The 22,835-nt window shown below is 42.9% G+C and overlaps 1 protein-coding gene across 6 annotated transcripts in view; it reads right to left on the bottom strand.

The window, feature by feature from the left end:
- Positions 1-22,835, bottom strand: part of nalcn (sodium leak channel, non-selective) — a 111,787-nt gene that overhangs the window by 15,159 nt on the left and 73,793 nt on the right. For 5 of the 6 annotated variants that reach the window (XM_089002275.1, XM_089002280.1, XM_089002277.1 and 2 more), the window contains 11 exons: positions 16,873-17,009; positions 15,577-15,718; positions 15,310-15,383; positions 12,246-12,417; positions 11,644-11,735; positions 11,412-11,534; positions 10,946-11,002; positions 9,061-9,181; positions 8,840-8,971; positions 8,586-8,753; positions 35-139 (listed from right to left, as the gene is read on the bottom strand). In XM_089002275.1, the coding sequence (XP_088858401.1) occupies positions 35-139; positions 8,586-8,753; positions 8,840-8,971; positions 9,061-9,181; positions 10,946-11,002; positions 11,412-11,534; positions 11,644-11,735; positions 12,246-12,417; positions 15,310-15,383; positions 15,577-15,718; positions 16,873-17,009 (1,323 nt within the window). The remainder of the gene's footprint in view (positions 1-34; positions 140-8,585; positions 8,754-8,839; positions 8,972-9,060; positions 9,182-10,945; positions 11,003-11,411; positions 11,535-11,643; positions 11,736-12,245; positions 12,418-15,309; positions 15,384-15,576; positions 15,719-16,872; positions 17,010-22,835) is intronic. The other variant, XM_089002278.1, reaches the window with a different exon arrangement.

The raw sequence follows: 22,835 nt of genomic DNA, 5'->3' as shown, positions 1-22,835 counted from the left end.
CTTGCAAAGAGTAAAGGAGGAGGAATGAGCATACCTGTTTGAGAACATGGGGGTCGTTGCATTTGGCCAGTTTTCCAGCAAACAGCTGAACCCCGAAACTGGCGAACACCAACATGAGCGTCAGGAGTAAAATAGAAACCTGCAGAACCGGAAATAATCACTCAATACATAATACATTTCAGAGTATATACTATCGTGCAAAAAAAACAGTCACCTTGAACCTTCACCAATTATATTAGGTATACCTGAAGTTTGCAGGCAAAATGAACAGAACCATATTTAATTTATCGATTATTTCATATTCCATCTCACTTGATTAGGGTTGTGTGTTCACATGCTAGCCGCAGGGTACAAACCTGACCACAGGTGTCACCAATAATGCTGACAATTACGTCAGAAATTAACCACATGACCAGTTTCTTTACATAGAGAGACAGAAAGACTGCTAGCTAGCTTGATATGACCTTTATACAGTCTCTAGGTTGAAAGTTGACACTCTAGTCAGTGAGATTGCCCATGCTAGGAGCAAGTGTCATCCGGTGTTGCAGTGATTACTTGTTTAGCATGGTTTGTACACATTCAGTTTTATTATTCATTATTCAGGAGAAAACATTGCTGCAGTGAGGGACTCAGTAGGACGCATCGTGGGTCACCGTCCTGAAAGAGGAGTGTGTAAAAGTGATTGACAACTTTATCAGACAAGTACAGGTTTGCTTGCAATGAAATAGTGGACATTTGGAACACATCTTGGGAAATCCATAAATTGACTAAAAATAGACAGAAACAGCTGAAACTCTGGTGAATGGTCTTCCATAAATTGAATAATGTGTGGATGTAATTTGAAATAAATAGCTTTTTAATCAAAGCCACGATTGAAATTTTCATGGATACGCATCTTCTTGGGTCACCCTGAAGTTTCATTATTTCAATTAAAATAAGCATGGGGAATTATTTTTATAATGCTTGTAGCATGCAGGTAACAGTATGTGTCAAGTTATGTTGTTTTTTTGAGCTCTCCCCCTAACTTGAAAAGGGTTTTGACTGTGTTGACCGGGATTGCACTGGGACTTCACTCTTTAACTCCAATGATGAGACAGATTTCTCCTTTCTTCTTCCTCTTTTAATTTGGACTTAATCGTCTCTTTTCTCATTGAAAAGACAATTGCTGATTGCAAGGTGAAAAACCGTCAGTCACCCTGGTCTTTACACAGTTGAACTCCACTGCACCAGGCAAACTCCTAGAGCAGTACGTCTGTGTAAGCTCTCAGTCGTACAGACTGTACGACTGTACTGACGACCAGTCAGACTTTAGTTCGCTGACGAAGCCTCTTGGATAGGAGGCGAAACGTCCGAAACCTTCACTTTTGTACAGATGACGGCTGAAGAAACCTTCTCATCCTAGAGCAGTACTTGAACCGAACCGAACGCTGAGCAGTGTAGCAACTGACTATTTTAAGGAGTAGTTTCTTCTGGTGAGAGCCTTCCTGATTACTGAATGGCTTTTAGCTGCTGGCACGTTTGTTTTTATTCCAGTTCTCTCCTCTGGGGGAAAAATGGTGCCAAACTCATCTTTGGACTACAGCTTCGGCCATATTTGTAGTTTACCAAAACACTCATCTTTGGACTACAGCGTCGGCCATATTTGTAGTTTGCCAAGACACCTCCCACTCAATCTTTCCATGGATACATCGGGAAGATTGCCAACTGTAGGCAAACGAAGTAAGTATGGTGGTCTTGCCCAGATTTTCTCATTCCTGTTCTTTAGCAGGTAGTACAACAACCAACCGTCTTACGTCTCTGTGCAGAACAGTGGTTTGGAACTTTTTCCTCAGGCTGCTTAAATTGGGATGGATGGGCTTTGCCTTTGGGGTTTTTGTCAGGGGGACACAGTAGCTGGCATAGATCCGGATGTAGACATCCCTCACAATGCCTTTGTCATCTGGGTTGGTGCTGATAACTCTGCCAAGCTTGAAGTGACCCCTTAGTGCGTTTTGGTCACATAACCAGACAATGTCTCCCACAGTGACATTTCTTTCAGCAGTGTGCTATTTGCTTCGGACAACAAGGTTGGGACCTGCGAGTTGACTCCAAGATTTCCAGAACCTGGTTACCTCAGCCTGCATTGCCCTGAGCCTTTTGTAGGGGTAGATGGAAAAGTCAAATGTTTTGAGGTCTCCACTTTGAGATGCACAACCAAGAAGGAGGCTGTTTGGTGTGATATATTGGATGCAGTTTTCCCGACTCTGGATTCTGGCATCAATCGGGCGCTCATTTGCGAGGTTTGCTGCAGTGTAGAGAGCTGTCTGGAACTCTGACAAGCTGAGCCCGTACTCTTTACCAAGACTCTGGTGTGCCCTTTTTACGATACGTACAGCGGCCTCTGCTGCACCGTTCCTGTGTGGAGAGTCAGAGGGGTGAATTTTCCACATCCACTTAGTTCCATTTTTGGCTGCTGTATCCTCCAGAGTTGTTTGATCCAAGCCGTCCAAGAAGCTGTACAGTTCCTTGAGGAAAGACTTTGCTCCAATGAAATTGGTGCCAGGATCAGACCAGATCTCTCTTGGATGCCCTCTGAGAGCTGTGGATCGTTGATAAGCCATCAGGAAGCTGTCTGTTGATGGAGTTGTGACCAGTTCGGTGTGGATAGCTCTGCTGGCCATGCAACAAAAGACAACTCCCCAGACTGAGTGTTACTCTATTCTTGACATCATCTTGTACTTGGTATGGGCCAAAGAGGTCAAGTGTTGTAAACTAAAAGGGTGCAGCAGGCTCTGTCCTCTCTGATGGCAAGTCACCCATCACTTGTTGGCATTTCTTTGTTCTCAACTTCCTGCAAGTCATGATGCCATCAACAATCTTCTGGGCAATTCTTCTTCCCCTTATCACCCATGCTTTCATCCGCATCTTGAGCAGTGTGCCAGCCACTCCATCATGGCTCTCGTTGTGCACCTCGCGGGCTAACAGTGTAGACACCCAGGCATCATGGGGTAGGAGTGGGAAATAGCAGTGGTCGTCTTTGAATGTCTGCACGCGGCCACCACAGACTAATAGTCCAGAGTCCTGGTCTTTGTAGACCACCAGCCTGTTCGTGGTTGAATTTGGGAAGTTTACGCCCTCTTGTGTTGAAAGAAAAATGTCTCGCAGGGCATCTTTCCTTTCTTCCACAGAGATGGGTCCTTTGGAGGAGTCTGCCTCCCACTTTGGGCCGTCCAAGGCTTGAACTTGTTGAGAGAACCTTTTTACCGCCCTCCAGACCATTGCAACTGTTTTGACCAGTCTGGTCAGCACACTGAACCGTTTGACATCCAAAAGGTTTTGAACAACTGACCCTCTTGGCGGTCTCCTCTTTTCTGTTTGGGTGTGATTGGACTCTTTTTCCGGAGACTGTTTCTGAGCTTGGGACCTTGTCAACACAGCAGCAAATGCTTTTCTCTGCAACTTGTTGATGCTCTCTCTGGCGGTGGTTGCTATCCTTGGCAGATTTGGTTGGCCATTCACTTTCTGGCAGACTCAAGAACAGGGGTCCATTTTGCCACTCTGAATGTTCAGCCAGATCCTGAGGGCTTGCTCCTCTGGTGATGATCTCAACTGCAATGTTTTGTGACCCAGGGATCCACCACCAGTCCTTTACTGCTGTGCTGCTTTGAATCTCTCCGATCCGATTAGCAAAAAATGTCTGATAGCCATAGCTTTCCCGTTGTATTGCTCCAACGACTGTTTGACTGTCAACAAAATGAAACCACCTTCTGGCTTGGATTCGGCTGTGCAGTTCGAAGAATTTTCTGAGTCGTGAGGCAAACACTGCCCCACACATTTCTGCTTTGACAGCATCACCTTTGTGGTCCAAGGGAGTTAATTTTGCTTTGGATTCAACCAGTCTAATGATGGAACCCTGGTCTGTGGTCCATTTCAGGTACATCACTGCGCCATAAGCATGCTCACTTCCATCAGAGAATGTGACCGCAGAGGGTGGTTCAGTAATGAAGCATTTGGGAGGTAGAGCCCTAGTGAACATGATCGTACTGAGTTGCTGGTACTCCTCGAATAGATCGATTGCATCATCTCTGAGTCCATCTGAGAGTGCAATGTCCCATGTGTCTTTGACTGGATAGCTTTCAGCCTTTGCCTCTTGAAATGCCCTCCGCACCAGAATAGCTGCCTTTTGCTTGGTAGGAGTCACAAGGCCAACTGGATCGTACAGTCCTGACACTTGACTGAGAAGTTCTCTTTGCGTCAAAGGGTTGGGTGTCATGGCTCTGATCTCATCTTTCAGAAGGTCTTCACCCAGCCGCATCTTTTGTTTCTTCTTAGAGAAGTTGATTCCAATTCTGACATGGAACTTATCGTCTTCAACTCTGTAGCCCAGACCAAGTGCTTTGTTGTCATCATTGCCCATCTGATTTGGTAGGATGATGGTCTTTGTCCTTTTCTCATTACAGCGCTCCTTCCTCCCACTTTGCCCAGAGAAGACCCATGGCTTCAGCTCAAAACCTCCAGCCTTCAGGATCCTCTCTACATTGGCTGTGATGGCGTTTAGCTGGACAAGGCTGTTGTGTGAAGTAAGGATGTCGTCAACGTAGCTGTCGTTATGAATGACTAGATGTTCCTCTTCAAGGTGGGCAAAGAGAGGGAGGTTTGCAGTTTCACACATTGCCAGTTGCGCTATGCACCCTGCAGGTTTGTCTCCTATGTTCACTCTTGAGATCATGTATTCCCCAGTCCTCATTTTCAGTATCTCGCCAGAGGAATCTGTGAAGATGCACTTCTTGGTCTTCCAGCCAGACGGAGTTATACATCTTTTTTATGTCTCCCAGGGCAGCATGAACTCCACATCTGAATCTGAGCAGTACAGCTCAAATTGGGTGAAGGACATCAGGGCCTTTCATCAGCAGGTCATTCATGCTGACACCTCTGCACCTTTGACTGCTATTCCAGACAATTCTTATTGGAGTTTTAACCGAGTGTGGGTTTGGAGCAATGAGGTGACTGAGATACCAAACTGGTCCATCCCAACTGGTGATGGTGCCTTTGGGTAGTTTGAGGGCTGCTTTTCTATTTACCATATCATGGACTTGTGCAGCATAAGCCACCTTCCACTCCGGTCTTTTGGCCAATTGTTTTTCTGTTCTCAGGAATGTAACCTCAACCATTGATACCAGGGGATACCTGGCATGCCAGTGTGGCTCTTTGCTGTGGTGGTCCTCTGTGACATAGGTGAGGCCGTCCCTTACTACTTCAAGTTCCCGTTCCTCTGCGAGAGTCATCTCTTTGCCGCCTGGTTGACATTTTCCACAGCGGCATCCTCCACACTTTGGATCACATGCTGCACCAATACTGTCCCATTTCCACCACTCTAGGAAGTCCCGGTAGGTGCTTGAAGTGCTTGACCTCTGGAGCTTGGCGTGAACATGAGTGTTGGGAGGGTTTGTTCTAGCTGGGCCAGTGAGTTCTTCGTACTTTAAGGCAGCAGTCCTCATTGATCTTGCAAAGTGAGCCCTGGACATGTGGGCGGACACAGTGAGGTCTTCAAAGAGTCCATGATGAGAGCCTCCGACAGTCATCCCCAATGGCCCGTCCCACAGCACAAGGTCTCCAATAACTCTGATCCGTTGAGGTGCTAGCTGGCCCTCTTTGTGGCTTATAAGCAGACTGACTTCATCTGGTCTCCTCAGAGCGCCAAGTGGGACATCCGGAAAGAGTTTCTGTAGCCGTTTGGAGTCAACACTTTTGTGAATGTCTGCAATATTGTCTAGACCATAACAGACCAATTGATCCGATTTAAGAGTGCCTTTTGGAGTCTTCACTCTGATCTTCAAGAGGTACCGCTTTGTCTCCACAATGATCTTCATTCCTCCAACACTGTGTACGATGAGAGTGATGTCTTCACTTCTGAGGTTCAGTTTGTCTGCAGTCGTGTGGGTGATGTAATTGGTGTCAGACGCCAGGTCAATCAGTGTTCCAATCTTTTGTCCAGCATTTGCGGTGACTTCCAATAACATCATCATCACTGGCAGTTCCTGCAATCCACTTCCTTCTAAAAGTCCTGATTTGGCTGCAGCATTGGAGAATGCATCATGAAACTGCCTTGCCAGCTCTGGGGAAGGCCTCGTGACAAAGTCTTCTTGTTCCTCTGTGTACGTTCTCCTGCTTTTGCCATCCATGGAGCCAGGTTTGCTCTTCTTCTGTGCTGAGCTGCTTTTCTTGTTCGGACAGAGGTAGAAATGATGCTCAGGTGCATGTTCATCCTTGCAGGCATGGTTGGTGAATAGGAAGTCATCTTTGCAGTCTGAACTGACATTATGGACATCAAGACATCTGTTGCATGCTCCCAGCTTCTTAACAGCAGCTTTCTTGTCTTCAAGCTACAAGGCCCGGAACTGCATGCAGTAGTAGAGTTTCTTCCTGTGCTTCCCATCACCGCAGACAACACAGCCATTGCGGTTATCACATGCCTTGGTGGATTTCGTCCTGGCATATCTTGGCTCAGGCTTCGATTCCCTCCTATTTGGTTCCTCATCCAATTGTTCCAGCTGTTCATAAGTACTCTCTTGCCCTTTCAGGAAGTCCAACAAACCGTCAAACCTGTTGACTGGAGTTACAGCATTCCTGGGATCTTCTGCATAGATGAGCCATTCCTTTCTGAGAGGTGCTGGGAGTTTCCCCTCAATCAACCTGGTCACGAGTGGGTTTTTGATAGCACCAGTGTCCCCGAGCTCACTGAGATCTTGAAGTGCTTTCTCCACAGCTTGGATTAGCTCCACTACTCTTCGTGGCTGGTTGCTTTTGACGGGTTGTATTCTCTGCAGCTCCTCCACAATTTCTATAGCAATGGACGTCCGGTTGCCATAGCGATTCTCCAGAACACGAAAGATGTCATCAGCAGTGATATGGGTGGTGAGGCGAATGTCTTTCCTGATCTTGTCCTCAACACTGTCCAGCAATTGGGCCCTTTTTACTTCCCTGGAACCGGTTGGCTCACCTTGTCTTTGGAGCGCTTCCCAGTCCTTTTTCCACCTGTGGAAGTCACGTTTGATTCTGGTGAACTTAAGAAGGGTTATTGGCTCCAACTTGATGGCTGGTACGGGGTGACTGGACGTAATTGGTTCCTTCCTGACCTCTTCCTTTACCCCTTCTTGTATGAAGTCAGCCTTTTTGGAGACAAGCTTGGTGGCGTGAATTTCCAGGGCTTTTAAGGTTGTCAGGATTTCAGCTACTGTATCTTCAGGAATCCATTGTCTCCACCGGCTATGTACCTCTTTTGCAGTATTCATTAATCCTTCAAGGTGGTTCAGCAAGAACTGGTATCCATACAGGTTCATATCCTCAGGATCCACAGCAGTGCTGCGTCTGCACGCCTCCTCTGCTGTCAGAAGAGCTATGGATACTTCATTTTTTCCAAACTTGTTCCACAGGACCTTCTGAAGTAAACCTTTGACCTCCGCCGCTTTGACACACATTCTATTGAAGTATTGTCCAGATCTTCTTGCTGCACTTCAGTGAGTTCTGTTTCCCCATCTCTTAGCTGTATCAGGAGTTTGGCCTCTACCTTGTCATTGGCTTCCATAACTTTGTCAGCTGCTGCGATGAGCGTCTTAAAACTGTCTCTGAGCTCCTACTCAGACAAGTCATCATGGTTCCTGGTGAGGCTGTAAACCAGGCGGGTGAAGTTGTCCTCTCAGTCTTAAGCTGGCCAACTGCCTTCTTGTCGGCCATATTCACAATTCAGGTGGAGTTGGAGGGAACTGGGTGAATTTAAGCCGTTGAATCTTTAGGGGCCTGGACTATCCTGGTTTCCAGAACCTCTTTTTCCCGTTGTCCAGTGGGGGGACCGGTTTTTCACTGTCAAGTTATGTTGGTTTTTTGAGCTATCCCCCTAACTTGGAAAGGGTTTTGACTGTGTTGACCGGGATTACACTGGGACTTTACTCTTTAACTCCAATGATGAGACAGATTTCTCCTTTCTTCTTCCTCTTTTAATTTGGACTTAATCGTCTCTTTTCTCATTGAAAAGACAATTGCTGATTGCAAGGTGAAAAACCGGCAGTCACCCTGGTCTTTACACAGTTGAACTCCACTGCACGAGGCAAACTCCTAGAGCAATACTTGAACCGAACCGAACGCTGAGCAGTGTAGCAACTGACTATTTTAAGGAGTGGTTTCTTCTGGTGAGAGCCTTCCTGATTACTGAATGGCTTTCAGCTGCTGGCACATTTGTTTTTATTCCAGTTCTCTCCTCTGGGGGAAAAATGGTGCCAAACTCATCTTTGGACTACAGCTTCGGCCATATTTGTAGTTTGCCAAGACTATGCATGAATGTGAACTGCCTAAATGTACTATATTTTATCATACTTTCTCATAATTATTATTAAATCTATAATTTTAATTATTAGCCAGCTTGATCAAAATTGCTTTTCAAATGTTTCAAGAAATAAAAACACAATAAAGACTTTTTAGGGTGTTCTAACACTTCACTTTACCAGTTGATCTTGTATTTTTTTGTTTGTTTTCAACGACTCTATCTACCTTCTTGTCTCATAACTTTTGAAATATATAGACACCGGTTGATATTTGCTCCATTCGCTTACCAGGAAAATCTCCTTGAAGCCTTTGAGGACTTCCCGCACCACCTTCCTCATCTGAGGCACCAGCTTAAAGATCCTGAGTGGTCGTAGGCAGCGCAGCATCATCAGGAGCTGAGCGCCAGACTCAGGAGGGACGTTATGTGGCAGCCAGCAAAGAAAAATGAGACTTACCTGTTGGAGAAAGACAGCAGTGAAAAGCACCCAATGTTAGCTATCCAAGCATACACGGCTAACAGTGTGCTGATAAGTTTCCTTACAAGGTAAATAAAGATGTCCATCACACCTCCAAAATCCCTGATGACTGCTGTGGGTGTGAAGAACAGACCGTCTGCCATGATTTTGAGGTTCAGCTCGATGCTCATGAAGATGACAAAGACGTACTCGCCAATCTGTAACAGAAGGCGGAATGTAACATATCATTATTGGTTTTTGTTGAGAGGCACTACAGTATATGAGGGACACTGAATGCTTTGCGAACCTGCAGGGTGGGCACTTGCATGACCCTGGTGAAGGGTGACTCAAACATCATTGAGATGCATGAGCAGATGGTCACAATGATCATCACCCAGTCCAAATAGGTGACAAGTCCCAATAGGTCACTGCGGGCACAGACATGCATTCAGTGACATAATGATTCAGAACTTGGTGACTACTGGCAATGACTCTCAATGAAAAGGTTTCTTCACCCAAATGGACGACACAGGTGTATGCAATGCTCTACCTGATGAGTGTCTTGTTCGACTGATTTGAGACTGAATTTCCTCCAAGATTTCTCAAAGGAGTATGTGCTTTGACGCAGAACTGAAATAATTAAATTCATTTCAGCTACAGCGCCTGGAGATTGTATTAATTATGAGGCCTGCGCTTAACTGACAGCTCTCATTAGCTACCACGGGATCACTTTCTTTTCGGGTCACGTATCAACCACATCAACCAATCAGCTCGATTGACGATATATTTGGAACCACTACATATCTACTCCAATTTTCATGAGTGGTTACCATACAGAAGCTTGAAAATATAACAGCGGAAGCCCGAAAGTTTAACACAATCCATTCCGTGAAACTAGGTCCGACTATTGTAAAAGGAAAATAAAACTTCCCGATTTATGGCTAGCGCTGTGACCTTAGTCCTGCTCATGAATCAAGCAGCAAGCCATAATCTTCCCTGTGATACAGCAAGTTCCATACGTGGTTCTATGTTAAAATCACATTTACAACTCAATTTTTGCTTCATGTTTTTGATATACAGTAAAGTCTCGTTATATCGATATCGGCTATATCGATAGTCCCGGTTATATCGATACTATTTCTATGCACGCACGGAGAAAATTACATGCAAACAGGGTCGGATATATCGATAGTCCCGGTTATATCGATATTTTTTCGGACTCCCTTGAATATCGATATAACGAGACTTTACTGTATTTCTAAAAGACAACTCAGGATTTCTGAGGTTCTGTTGTACAAGAATGACATGATGCTTTGCTTTGACTAAATATGAATATAAATGAACCGTATTACACATTGCATTCGCCTTGAACCCAGCATATCCGCATTGTTTAGCGTGCATTGTTTAGGATTGTTTTTCAGCATTTTTGACCACGACATTCATCAAGGAGGACACTGTGCTGAGCGGTTGCGCCTTTTCGGCAGCATGGATATGCCAGTACTGTGTTGAATGGGAGGAATGTCGGTGCCATTCGACTGTCATCGCTGGACAGCTCTGGGGCCATTGTGCTTTTTTTGCGCCTGTAATGGGCAGCATCTTCACAGCCCCGCTTTGTTCAGTGAAAGGTCGGTGCTGTTGGACAGTCTGCGGCTGGATGGATACATGGCTTGAGGAGCCCGCGATAAGAAGGAAGAAGCGTCAGCGCAGAGCGCCGATGCGTATATGGAACTGTCACGGGATGGAATTGAAGCTGATTTATGTGGGACAGGAGATGTGAGACAATCTCTTTTCGTCAATGGATGCTACAGCTGCGTGTTTGCTTTCAACATTTAGCTTGTCGTCGATGTGCACATTCCACCATGATGTCCCTGATCCACTGGTGAAGAGACGCTTTGATCCTCTCCTCTTTCATCTGGAACTGCTTTATGTAACAAAGAGGGTACAGAAAGTGCTTAAGAATGAATGTCTCTCTGTGTCTTTGTGTTGTCATGTTATTTGTTATTTAGTTTTTTTTTTTTGTTCTTTTGACTTCAAGACGGCGCCGCGAGACTGGCTGCCTTTCCAGCAGCTCCTGTGTTTTGCTTTTCTACTTTCATTTCTTTCATAACTTTGCTGCTGTGAAATGTAAATTTCTCCACTGCGGGACTAATAAAGGCAAATCCAATCCAATCCGATCCAATCCAAACACTTACTACAGTTGGTGGTACTTTGTGTTCTTCACCACTCCTGTGATGGGGTCCGTTTTGGATCTAGAAAGGCAATCATACAGTATATCATGTTTGCTTTGTGACATGACAGTAATAGAAAGTCATCCTGTTTTGGATTTGTATAAGGTGCATGCATTCAAAAACTGCATAGGAAAAAATACCTGCAATTTCAGTTTGTACACTCAACATTCTATGCATCAGCACACTTAATTCAGTTGGTGTGCATATACAGTAGATCAATGTAATCCAATCCATGAAAAAGTTTGACTTCACAGACACAAGCCTGACATTTAATGGGAACTGGTGTCCCTGCTTTGTTGAAATGTGAACGTTTCTATTGCTACAGTGAAGCCATTACTAAATTGAAGTCAATTCAATACTTCAGTGAAACCATAAAACCAAAAACAAGGGTTTATTGCTTCCAACTTCACCAAAAGTACAGTTATCTTACGCGTTGAAGCGAGCTCGAACAATCATTCGGCAGAAGTTCCTGAAGCGGTGTTCCCGGCCTACAATGAAAAGAGGCTTATCGAAGTATGGATGGTTCTCCCTAAGCTCCTCCTCCTGGACTTTTCTGTCGGGTCGACCAGAGAGAAGGAGAAGACAAAAACAGCTCTGGTATATTAGCTGTTGCCGAAGATGTTTTTAAACTGGACACAGCACTGCATTTTATGTGTGACTACCGCTTCATCTCTGCTTGTTCTTTCTTTTCTTGAATCATCTTGATCTCGCTGTCCTCCCTCTGGGCATTGCGGTAGCGCACGGTGCTTGAATGCTTCAAAAATAAAGAAAGGCTTCATTATTCAGAGGTTCATGACACACTTCCATGAACCATGATAGTTTGATAGTTGAACACCTTAACACAAGAGTGGCCAAACATTTTACAGTCGAAGATTGATTTTCCATCAAACAATCTCCCGCGATCAACCCGTGACCGCGTAGGCACACGCACACACACACACACACACACACACACACACACACACACACACACACACACACACACACACACACACACACACACACACACACACACACACACACACACACACACACACACACACACACAATTTTTGTTAAACAGGGACTTGGATTTGGATTTTTTATGACACCTATTTGACAACAGGGAGCAGTGGATAGAGATGGAGACCGTTATGTTATTTTCTCATCCGAGCTGGCTCGCTAATATCTTAAGGAAAGCCTTCTGTGTGGTATGTCATCCAATTTGTTATGAGAAAGACGTTCCAGTGGGTAATTGCTCTTTCAAAGAACGGTTCAAACTCACATCCTGGGTGAGGGTCTCCAGCGATTTCCCTCGGCTGATCCTTTGACTGGTGGAGCCGTGTCGCAAAGATCTACGCTCTTGTCGTATGTGATGTTGCACACTAAGGATAGAACGTTCCTTTGCGGGTTGTCCTTCCAATGACCCGCTGAGCATCCGCTGTCTTGTGCATGCACTGTGTAAGAGATAAGCAAAGACACATTCTTGTTTAAAAATCAATTTGTCTCATAATTTTCATTGTTCAATGGCCTGCCTGTTTCAACAAATCATCCCATGTTTTTCTTCCTTTCGCTGCTTGCTATATTGCGCTGTGAACACCAAATCACAGCGCAATATTATATTTTAGATGGGCAGTATGATAAATATTTATGAATCATCAAACTACGTATTTGTTGTCTGTGAGGTTGAGTAGCTCAACACTTAACATTACATCAGTTACACAATGCAGTTTGGTGTCCCGCCATTTTATATTGATGCCAATGTGATTTTGTGTTTGTGAGGACAACGCCAAACCAGCCAGTGATTGCAAATACAGTTTATATCTTTCAGATAGAGGAGGAGAAAGGTTGTCAGGCAGAGAGCCTCACAGATCGGATATGGTGCCAGCTGGCTAATGTACACCCAGTGCCAGCTGTCATGTTGAACAGCAAATTATGTTATTCACTTCACAACAGAACTGAGTATGAAGTGGGTCTGAGCGTGTGTGTGTGTGTGTGTGTGTGTGTGTGTGTGTGTGTGTGTGTGTGTGTGTGTATGGCAAATGTCTATGTCACAGGTGTCAAAGTCAAGGCCCGCGGGCCAAATCCGGCCCGCGAAAGCAAATCAAACTTGTTAAATTCCATGATGATTGCTAAAATCTGAGCCAAAATTTCATATTTTTGGATGTCAACCACAATAAAAGTCATTATTCTTGACTTCAGTTTTGAAAATGAGTTATTCATTAATTTGCTGTGTGCTCTATATGTAATATTTGGGATTTAAGGGATTTAAACATTTTAATGGATTCCCCAAATTCATAACGGCCCTCAAGAGGAAACCATAACTACAATGTGGCCCGCGGCAAAAAATGACTTTGACACCCCTGGTCTATGTGATTAAAAGCATGGAACACAAGCTAGCTTGCAAATTTCCCAATTGTGGGACTATTAAAATCTTTCTGATTCTGATTCTGTCACCAACTAAACAGTGTCTTGTTGGATTGTATGTCATGTTTTATGCCTTTCACTGCAAATGTTGTTCATAAATCATATTTACAGATATTTATTGATGTACTATAATTTAGATCTAAATAGAGTCTAATGGTTGACATCAGTGTTTATGCGTTGTAGTTTATGAAATGCTTATACCAAGAGTTAAAAAGGCTTTTTATGTCTTGACTGGATGTGCCTCAGGTTGAGCAAGTAAAAACAAGCAAGTAAAAACAAGCAACCGGCGGCAGCACACAACCGATATATTTGATGCTTTTTGAATTACATGGATCCTGCTCACCATCGCACACACACTAATGAACGAAATTCAGTCAGTTTTTAAGCATATGTTTGCCAACAAGATGGTGAGAGGAATTCTTACATTGTTGTGACAGCATTTAGAGTGAGTGCATATTTGCTTAAAATGGTGCAGGGACAAGCCTGGGATGGTTTCCTCAAGACAGAAAATAAGGTGTGTAAAGCATGCTATAATTCTTGATTGGATTGCGCCGAACTCATCCTGCCATTCCCAAATTTACTTGAGAATTGAAAAGTGTAACGTGGAGCGCCATTCCCGATATTCGGGTTTTGTTTTTCCTTGCGGTGGTGCAGATAAAGCACTGGTCAGAACACTGTTTTTTCCCTTCCAGGAGGGGGCAGCATTTGCGTTTTGTCCATGTTAGTGCTTTGTTACAACTTCAGCTGTTGTTAAAGCTCTATATAAAGTAATATGTATGTATTGTATACCATTTCAAGCTCTGATAACTCCAGACTCATATAACTTAGGAATTAACTCTTTTTTGAAGACGAGAGTCCAATGGTTGTAGCGCTGTATTGAATGTTTATGTAGTCCTTAAAGGACAACCGACGTCTCCGGACAAGTTGTGTCCATAATTTGTAAAATGGCTTCAAATGACTTTTACTGAGCGTATTTCAATAAGATTCCACCACATATAGCTATATTTTACGTTTTAAGACTCGCGCTGAATTCAGGAAGTCTTGTTTTTGAGTTGGTGACGAATCCGGACGTGACGTCATGAAAGGACCGCCCCCTGATCGTAAAAAAGACGCATTGTAGCGTCCTTCCATCACGTCAATGTATTTTCCTGTACATGTTTGGTCTGAGAACCGTGTTGCACCCAAAAGCCGCCAGAAGAGGGAGTCCAAGCTCCATATAAGGAATTTATCAGCCTGTGGAAGCGGAGGTGGCCACTGGAGGTCGCCATTTTGTGCATCTTTTCTGGTGATCCGTTGTTGCCCCAATGTTGCCTGAAAATGGCATGGAATATAAATTATTTAATCGATTGCAAACATGTATGCTTTCCTCTTCAGAACTATTTGAATCATATTCATAACTGGATGTGTAACAAGAAAGCATATTCTCCGAATCTGAAGCCATTGTTTGGATTCGCCAGCAATGCAAGACGTCTTGGCGTGACATCACGAACTGGGGGCGGGACTTTCTGAAAATGCCCAATTTGTAGCTTTTTTTTTTTTTGCAGATTTTGGACAGTAAGTCATTTTTATTGGTGTTTTGCATTTGACTAAAAATATCATACTGCGTGTTTTGTGTATTTTAGATGCTATCAAACGTTTTTCTGATGTCAGTTAACAAACAAAAAAGTGACGTCGGTTGTCCTTTAAACTCAATATGATGTGGGTCCTGCAATTGGGGTGAAAATGACAAAAACCCTGGCACTGGAGTGGAAACTTTGGCACATTGACTGGCAGTAAAGGAGTTTATAAAACAAAATGTGTATAACAAACAATTGAAGTGCATTGAAACATTCAATTTTACATTGTACATAGCTGAGCTATGTGTTCACTTGTATGTATGCTGAATATGTGACACAATCCATTAATATATATCTATATCTTACCGTAGTATTTTATTGATTGTGGTTTCTTTTTCCAGCAGGTTCCGCGCCTGGATGCTAAATATCGACCTGCGAAGCTAAGAGAGCAAATACAGGTTGCAAAATACAGCAAGTTAATGAAGTCGGCGCAATGGAAGATTGTAGTCCTTGGACAAACGAAACATTGCGGGTCTTTATTTTTACAGATTTGATCACCAAAGTGTAGTTTTAAAGGTAAATAGTTACCACATATCTATGTGGTGGAGGGAGATAAATTTAGGATTAACGCACCTTTTGATCGATGGACTTGTTGTCTTCAATGGCCGAGCGCTTGGAGTGGTCACAGGAGGATGATGAGGCCGAGGGGAGCCTCCGGAATAAACAGCTGGGGTCCTGCTGCTGCCTGTCGATGAATTGCTTCATGAAGCTCTCCCTTGAGGACACAGCACAGAGTAAAAATGACAATGGTTAGCATAATAATTGAGAGGGCTTGGTTTGGTGGGCAGGCACTCACACACACACACACACACACACACACACACACACACACACACACACACACACACACACACACACACACACACACACACACACACACACACACACGTTTTTGCCACATGGTGGGGACTATGTGTTGGAAAGATTTGCCCCATGGGTACCCAATTTCAAAAATGAAAAAAAATATATTTGTAAAAGTCATATTTTTTGCACAGGCTGTAACTGCTCTGACATGGCTAGTTGATGTAGCATTTTTTTTCTAACACTAATACGGATGTCACAATTTTGAGTATAGTCGTAGATGTGGATCCAGTTCGGTGCAGTTTGTTGCAATTCAAATGAGTTTGAAACACACACACACACACACACACACACACACACACACACACACACACACACACACACGCACACACACACACACGCACGCACACGCGCACACACACACGCACACACACACGCACACCAACACACACACACGCGCACACACACACACACACACACACACACACACACACACACACACACACACACACACACACACACACACACACACACACACACACACACACACACACACACACACACACACACACACACACTGACTTTGAAATACAACACAGCTTCTGCCATCCTAAATGGGGCATTCGATCCTTTTAACCTAGGTTCCAACTCTCTGACTTCCAGCAGAGAACATGAGTCAAATCATGCCATGCGTGGCACGGAGTCCACGAACAGCTTTGAAATAAGAGCATACCAAATCACTGATGTCCACGTACCATACGGTCAAATTTGGGAAGTATGTATCTACATATCTACGTATGTACGTATCCACATAACCATGTATTATTTATTTATTTATTTATTCATTTATATATTTGCCTCACCACGTGTGATTGTCAGGCATAGGATACACCATTGTTGCTTTGGATGGGTCGCTTTGTGGTTCCGATGGTGCACACAAAAAACAGCGGTACCCAAGGCAAAATTAACGTACTTGAATTTCACATGGACTCGTTTCACTCCTTACATTTTGTTCCAGCGGAGTTGCATGGGCTGGCAGTTGAAACAAAAGCCAATGGAACACCATACCTGATTCTGGGCACGGTGAAGTCCGATGGCAACTTGGAGATCTTCACCATCTGAGGCCTGTTGGGGAACTTTTCAAAGATCCTGAGTCGGAGAGGGAGCTTCTCTTTGGTGTCAGCATTTGCCTCACTTTGCTTTAGCTGACCGAAGCGGAGGAGAAAGGTGAGATGAGTTAATGCTAAGAATATAATGTTTGATACAAAAAAAATTGATAAATGTGTCTTTTTTGGACATAAAAATATGACACCACGATTAACATTTTTAAAGGGAGATCACCGCTATTTTTTAATGAAAATATCTATTGTAAAATAAAAAAGATACAATTTGTTGCCTTTTCCTGTCCTAACAACATTAATTCTTTAATTATTTATGATATATTAACCACTGTTCATTACAAGAGTGTAAAATCCTTCAAGATTAAATGTCTACAGATTTTCTGTCGCTGGCATAGTCATTCAAAAATGTGTTCTTTTTTTGCGACTGAATCATTTTGCTGATTCAAAAGCATGTTTGTAGGTTTTGGGCCACATTTTATTGTCTTTTTGAACTGTTCATAGAGACTTAAAGGACAACCGACGTCACTTTTTTGTTTCTTAACTGACATCAGAAAAACGTTTTATAGCATCTAAAATACCCAAAACACGCAGTATGATATTTTTATTTAAAACCAAAACACCAATAAAAATGACTTAAAGTGTCCAAAATCTGCAAAAAATTGAGCTGCGAAGTGGGCATTTTCAGAAAGTCCCGCCCCCAGTTTGTGACGTCACGCCAAGATGTCTTGCATTGCTTGAGAATCAAAACAATGGCTTCAGATTCGGAGAATATGCTTTCTTGTTACACCTCCAGTTATGAATATGATTCAAATAGTTCTGAAGAGGAAAGCATACATGTTTGCAATCGATTAAAGAATTTATTCCATGCCATTTTGAGGCAACATTGGGGAGAAACGATCACCACAAAAGAGGCACAAAATGGCGACCTCCTGTGGCCACCTCCATTTCCACAGGCTGATAAATTCCTTATATGGAGCTTGGACTGCCTCTTCTGGCGGCTTTTGGGTGCAACACAAGGTTTTCAGACCAAACAATACAGCAAAATACATTGACGTGATTGAAGGACTGCTACAATGTGTCTTTTTTTCGGTCAGGGGGCATTCCTTTAGTGACGTCACGTACAGACTCGTCACCAACTCAAAACAAGACTTCCTGAATATTCAGTGCGAGTCTTAAAACGTAAAATATAGCTATATGCGGTGGAATCTTTTTAAAATACGCTCAGTAGAAGTCATTTGAAGCCATTTTACAAATTATGGACACAACTTGTCCGGTTGTCCTTTTAAAGCATCAGTCAAGAAAAAAAAACTCAAAGAAGAATCCATAGCACTTCTGTTTGCGTGCAAAGATGTTTTTGTATAATCTTTTGGATTCAGCGTGTGCATAGTTACAATAAAATTGTCCACGTATTTGTTCTTCTATTCCACCACCTTCCCCCCATCCACGGCTGATAACACTATTTAATTGGTTATATTCTTTTGGGGAGGGAAGTGTTGAATATAATTGTGGCGTCATGTTTTCATGTCCACTGCATGGTGAAGCTAAGAGGATTCAAAGTCAAAAACATGAACAAGAAAAGCACTTGGGTTTTGGAACACTTAAGAGTTTTGAGGACTGCAGCTTGTCCGGTCTGCGAATGAGGGAAAAAAAACTTGGATAGCAGGGTGCAGGTTTAAGTTGCTGCCTGATGATGGCAGCAAGACACTTAACGTTTTGCACAACACACACACTTAGCTGGAGGTCTGACTTACTTTGAGAACATAATGGAAGAAGCCAACAAAAGAATAAAATAAAAAAAAACAAAGATTACTTTGGTGTGTTAGGTGAAGAAAAGGAAGACGTGGAATAAAAAAAAACAGGCAGTAACAGAACAATGTGCATTGTGGCTTGACAAAATAAAATGACAAAAGTGAAATGAAAGCAATTATTTCCATTTAATTACATATGGGGGAGGCTGATTGAAATTCCCTGGCAGGTAGTCTCTGTGTGAGTGCTTGCAGATAACCTTTGATGCATTGCCGATTAGGACCGCAGGCGTCCCGCATTTAAAGCAATGCCGAACGGCACCTTAACATTCGGAGCAGGCCACTCGCTGTGTGGCAAATTAGCTCTGCCTGGTTTATGTTTTGCAGTCCATTTGCCTGTGCATGGAAGCAAATGTCCCTTTATACTGGGAGTCTGACAATTCCCAGTACCATAACATTTCTGCCATTTCTCTTTTTTTTTCACTTATTGCCATATTTACATACTGTATATGGAAGTATCTTCCCAGAGCTGCGTGGGTGAAGGGAACCGGAATATTTCCAGTATTGTATAAATGTGCTTTTTAGTGAAGACTTAATTGACAATGTCTCTGTTTCTGCTCAGTTCACAGTGAATACTACAAACTTGGCACATTTTTAATGGACAATTAACCAAATAATTGATTACTACGGCACTTGAAGTTTGTTTTTAAAGCACAAACCAACTTTCCAATCCATTCCAACTTTATGGCGTTGAAAATAAAGGTGTGCTTAAGTTCTCTGTGTTGCTGCAATTCTCGAATAGAAACACAGAAAGTGCCGATTCATCCCAAAAGATTCATGGATAATTGTCAGCACAGTACACGAGAGCGATGCAGCCATAGAGGGGACAACATTGAAGAATTAATACGGACCCTTCTTTTCCCAAAGATCATAATCAATTGGACTGACACAAAGAAATATCCCGGTAAAACCAAGCTTTCAATCGTTGTACTAAGTTCATCAAGCTTTCAATGCCATCACCCTTTTTGTCCACTAGTGTCCACTAGTGCAGAATGTGTCCACTAGTGCAGAACAGTTTCCTTTGTTATCTGCTTATTTATTGATGTAATCGATGAGAAGGTTTCTTCAGCCGTCATCTGTACAAATTTGAAGGTTTCGGACGTTTCGCCTCCTATCCAAGAGGCTTCGTCAGCGAACTAGAGTCTGACTGGTCGTATCGGCCCTATTTATATATCCCTAATGTCCAGACATGGCGGCGCCGGACACCGCTATGATAGGTCCCTACTCTCAGGTTGGGGGGAGCAGAGGACCACTCCCTGTGGCCCCACTGATTGTTCCTACATTCCTGACTGGCCTATTTGCCCCACTCCAACCGGTATCACCTCATCAGCATTACGAATGTTGCCTAACCTGTTTTGCCTAAGCAGGCTATTGTATGAACGATCCAAATTGAACCTCACACACACCAGACCGGTTTAACAAATAGGCCAGTCGTTAGTCGTTAGCTTTGCACTTCTTGTACAGTGGGTGGGGGTGCGCACCACAGAGTTGTAACCCCACAAATGACCAAGACAAAGAAGTAGAAAAGTGATTAGATGACCATTTAGCATTTATAAACAGGAATAGAAGTATGAGGTACTTGGATTGAATTTCAACCTTTGCCAGAACGTGGGGAGGAATATGGTTAATGTAAGACATTTTAAACTTAAAATAAAAAAAGAGTACATTTCTAAAATTAAAAAAAAAATACTGTACAGTCACTCTACACTGTATGTCTACACAGCTCAGAGTGAGTGAGCAGAGTCACCCTCTGCTTTCATTTGTTGGCTGAGGCATGCTGCTGAGCTGCCCGAAAGCCATACAGCCCATAGTATGACTATGATTATGATTACTAAGATGATATCATAGTTGATATCATAGTTCATAGTTATTAATATATTAATCCATTCCTTTGACAAACAAATGCGGATGTTTGCATTTTACTTAAAAGAACACATCCAAAAAACATTTGGCAACTACACAACAATGTGTGAGCGTGCGCATGTGCGTGTATATATATATATATATATATATATATATATATATATATATATATATATATATATATATATACAATATGCATCAATTACATTGTGTAAATTAACTGTAAGGTGATGGAGATGACTGCCCAAGTGGTAGAGCATCCCTAACGCCTGCAGTGGTTTCCCAATTGCTAACTGAAGGTGACATTCATGAGGAAAGAGCTTATTGTATCGGAAATCCTCTGAGGGGGAACAATATTTTATTCTATGATCTTCGAAGGCTTTATTTGTTGTCACTAAATCCCAAAATGAGCTTTCGCTCGATTAAGTCCGACAAATGGAGGGCAGGTTTTTAGTTGAATTAATAAACAACAAGGTGGCACCACGATCACATCCATTGTGCATTTGATCAGGTTAAATTCACCTTAACAAAGCATTTGCTTTATATCCAGAAACAGACTTCAGAAAAAAATGTGAGAGGATTGAGGAAAACATAAATGATCTCACACTGCTACTGTACAATACAATACAAAACATTATATATTGATTTATGTAGCGTTTTATAAACACCCGAAGCTCTAACAAAGCGCTTAACATGGACAACGATCATATACAGGAAATAAAGCTGTCACAAAGATACTCGAAAGCACCCAGGGAGTAAAGCCTAGATCAAGTCGGAACCATGCTGAGTCAAATGCCAAAGAGTACAAGTGAGTTTTGAGGTGGGTTTTAAAGATGGACAGTGAGGGGCCTTGCTGAATGTTCAGTGGCAGGTCATTCCAGAGAGTGGGACCAGCAACAGAAAAGGCTCGATCCCCTCTGAGCCTCTGTTTAGTTTTTGGCACATCTAATAAAATCGGGTCAGCAAACCTGAGGCAGTGGAAGGTGTGGATGAGTTTGGAGAGGTAAGGAGGAACTAGGCCATGTGAAAACAAATATCGAGATGTTGAAAATAACTCGACCAGTCAAGAGGTGAGCAGCAGCATTCTGGACCAGCTCGAGACAGTTCATGGAGCCAAAGTAAAGTGCATTACAGTAATCGAGCCAAGATGTGACAAAGGCATGAATTACTGCTTCAAGGTGCTCATGAGAAAGAAGAGGTTTTATTTTAGCAAGCTGATGAAAAGGTTTCTGAAAGCTTTCGGTCACAGCTGTACAAACAGTAAGTACTAGTTTATATCGCCATTTTCAGAGTTTCTCTCTCTAAAATTATCTCCTTTATCTCCAAACCAATCAGACAAATATTAAATGTAGCCTGACGGCCACATGTTGCTGCCACCGCTGTTTCCTATGCAACAAATTTCCCCATTGTGGGAGGAATAAAGGTGTTCTGATTTTTCAGAACAACCCTGTCAGACTCAGTGAGGACTGAGGACGGCAATAAAAATATTACCAAATCAGTAGATCGCATTACATCTTGAGAATCCAAAGAACGCCTAGGATACTTGTATTTTTTATATTGATGGGTCAAGTAAAGTAAAGTATTATGAAAGGAAAAACATCTACATGGTGACCACCCGTCACACCACAACTGAAAGGCGACATAGTCATATTCATTTCGTTAATCAAGCCATTTATTTATGACATAGACTAAGATTCACTAGATGGCTGTGTAGTCGGGTAGAGTACAGGCCTGATCTTATCATGAGTATAGTGCTCTTGTAACGAACGATGATTCAACAACATCATGGTGAGTCAATTGCGGTGTTGACGCACAAGACAGAAGAAGCAGGAGTTGGTAATGAGTTCTAATTTAGATACCGGATTTTCACGACCAAAGGGCGCACCGTGTAAAAAGGCGCAGTCTCATTTATGTGTGCCATTTCTGTATTTAACTTACACATTGAGCGCACCGGCTGATAGGGCGCAAGTTTTATATACCGGTACATATCCTCTACTGGCATACAAGTGTGTGTATTTAAAAAAACAGATCGGGAGCAAAACTGAGTTTGGTAGTGCTTTATTTATTAATTACAAAGTAATTACATTTTGTAATCATCACTCAATATGCGTCGGCATGGTAAAAAAGAGCACATTACCGGTACCGACTTTTCCGAAAGCTCGAGCCACCGTGCCAGCAGACACGTTAGCCCAAGCATCCACAATCCATTGTCAAACTGTGGCGTAACATCCAGCCCTTTTCG

Source organism: Hippocampus bargibanti, linkage group LG08 (genome assembly GCF_051943395.1).
Source record: "Hippocampus bargibanti isolate YZ-2025 linkage group LG08, ASM5194339v1, whole genome shotgun sequence".
In the NCBI taxonomy this organism is placed as follows: Eukaryota; Metazoa; Chordata; class Actinopteri; order Syngnathiformes; family Syngnathidae; genus Hippocampus; species Hippocampus bargibanti.
The sequence above is the reverse complement of the archived record's forward strand: the minus strand, read 5'-3'. Positions and strand labels throughout refer to the sequence as shown.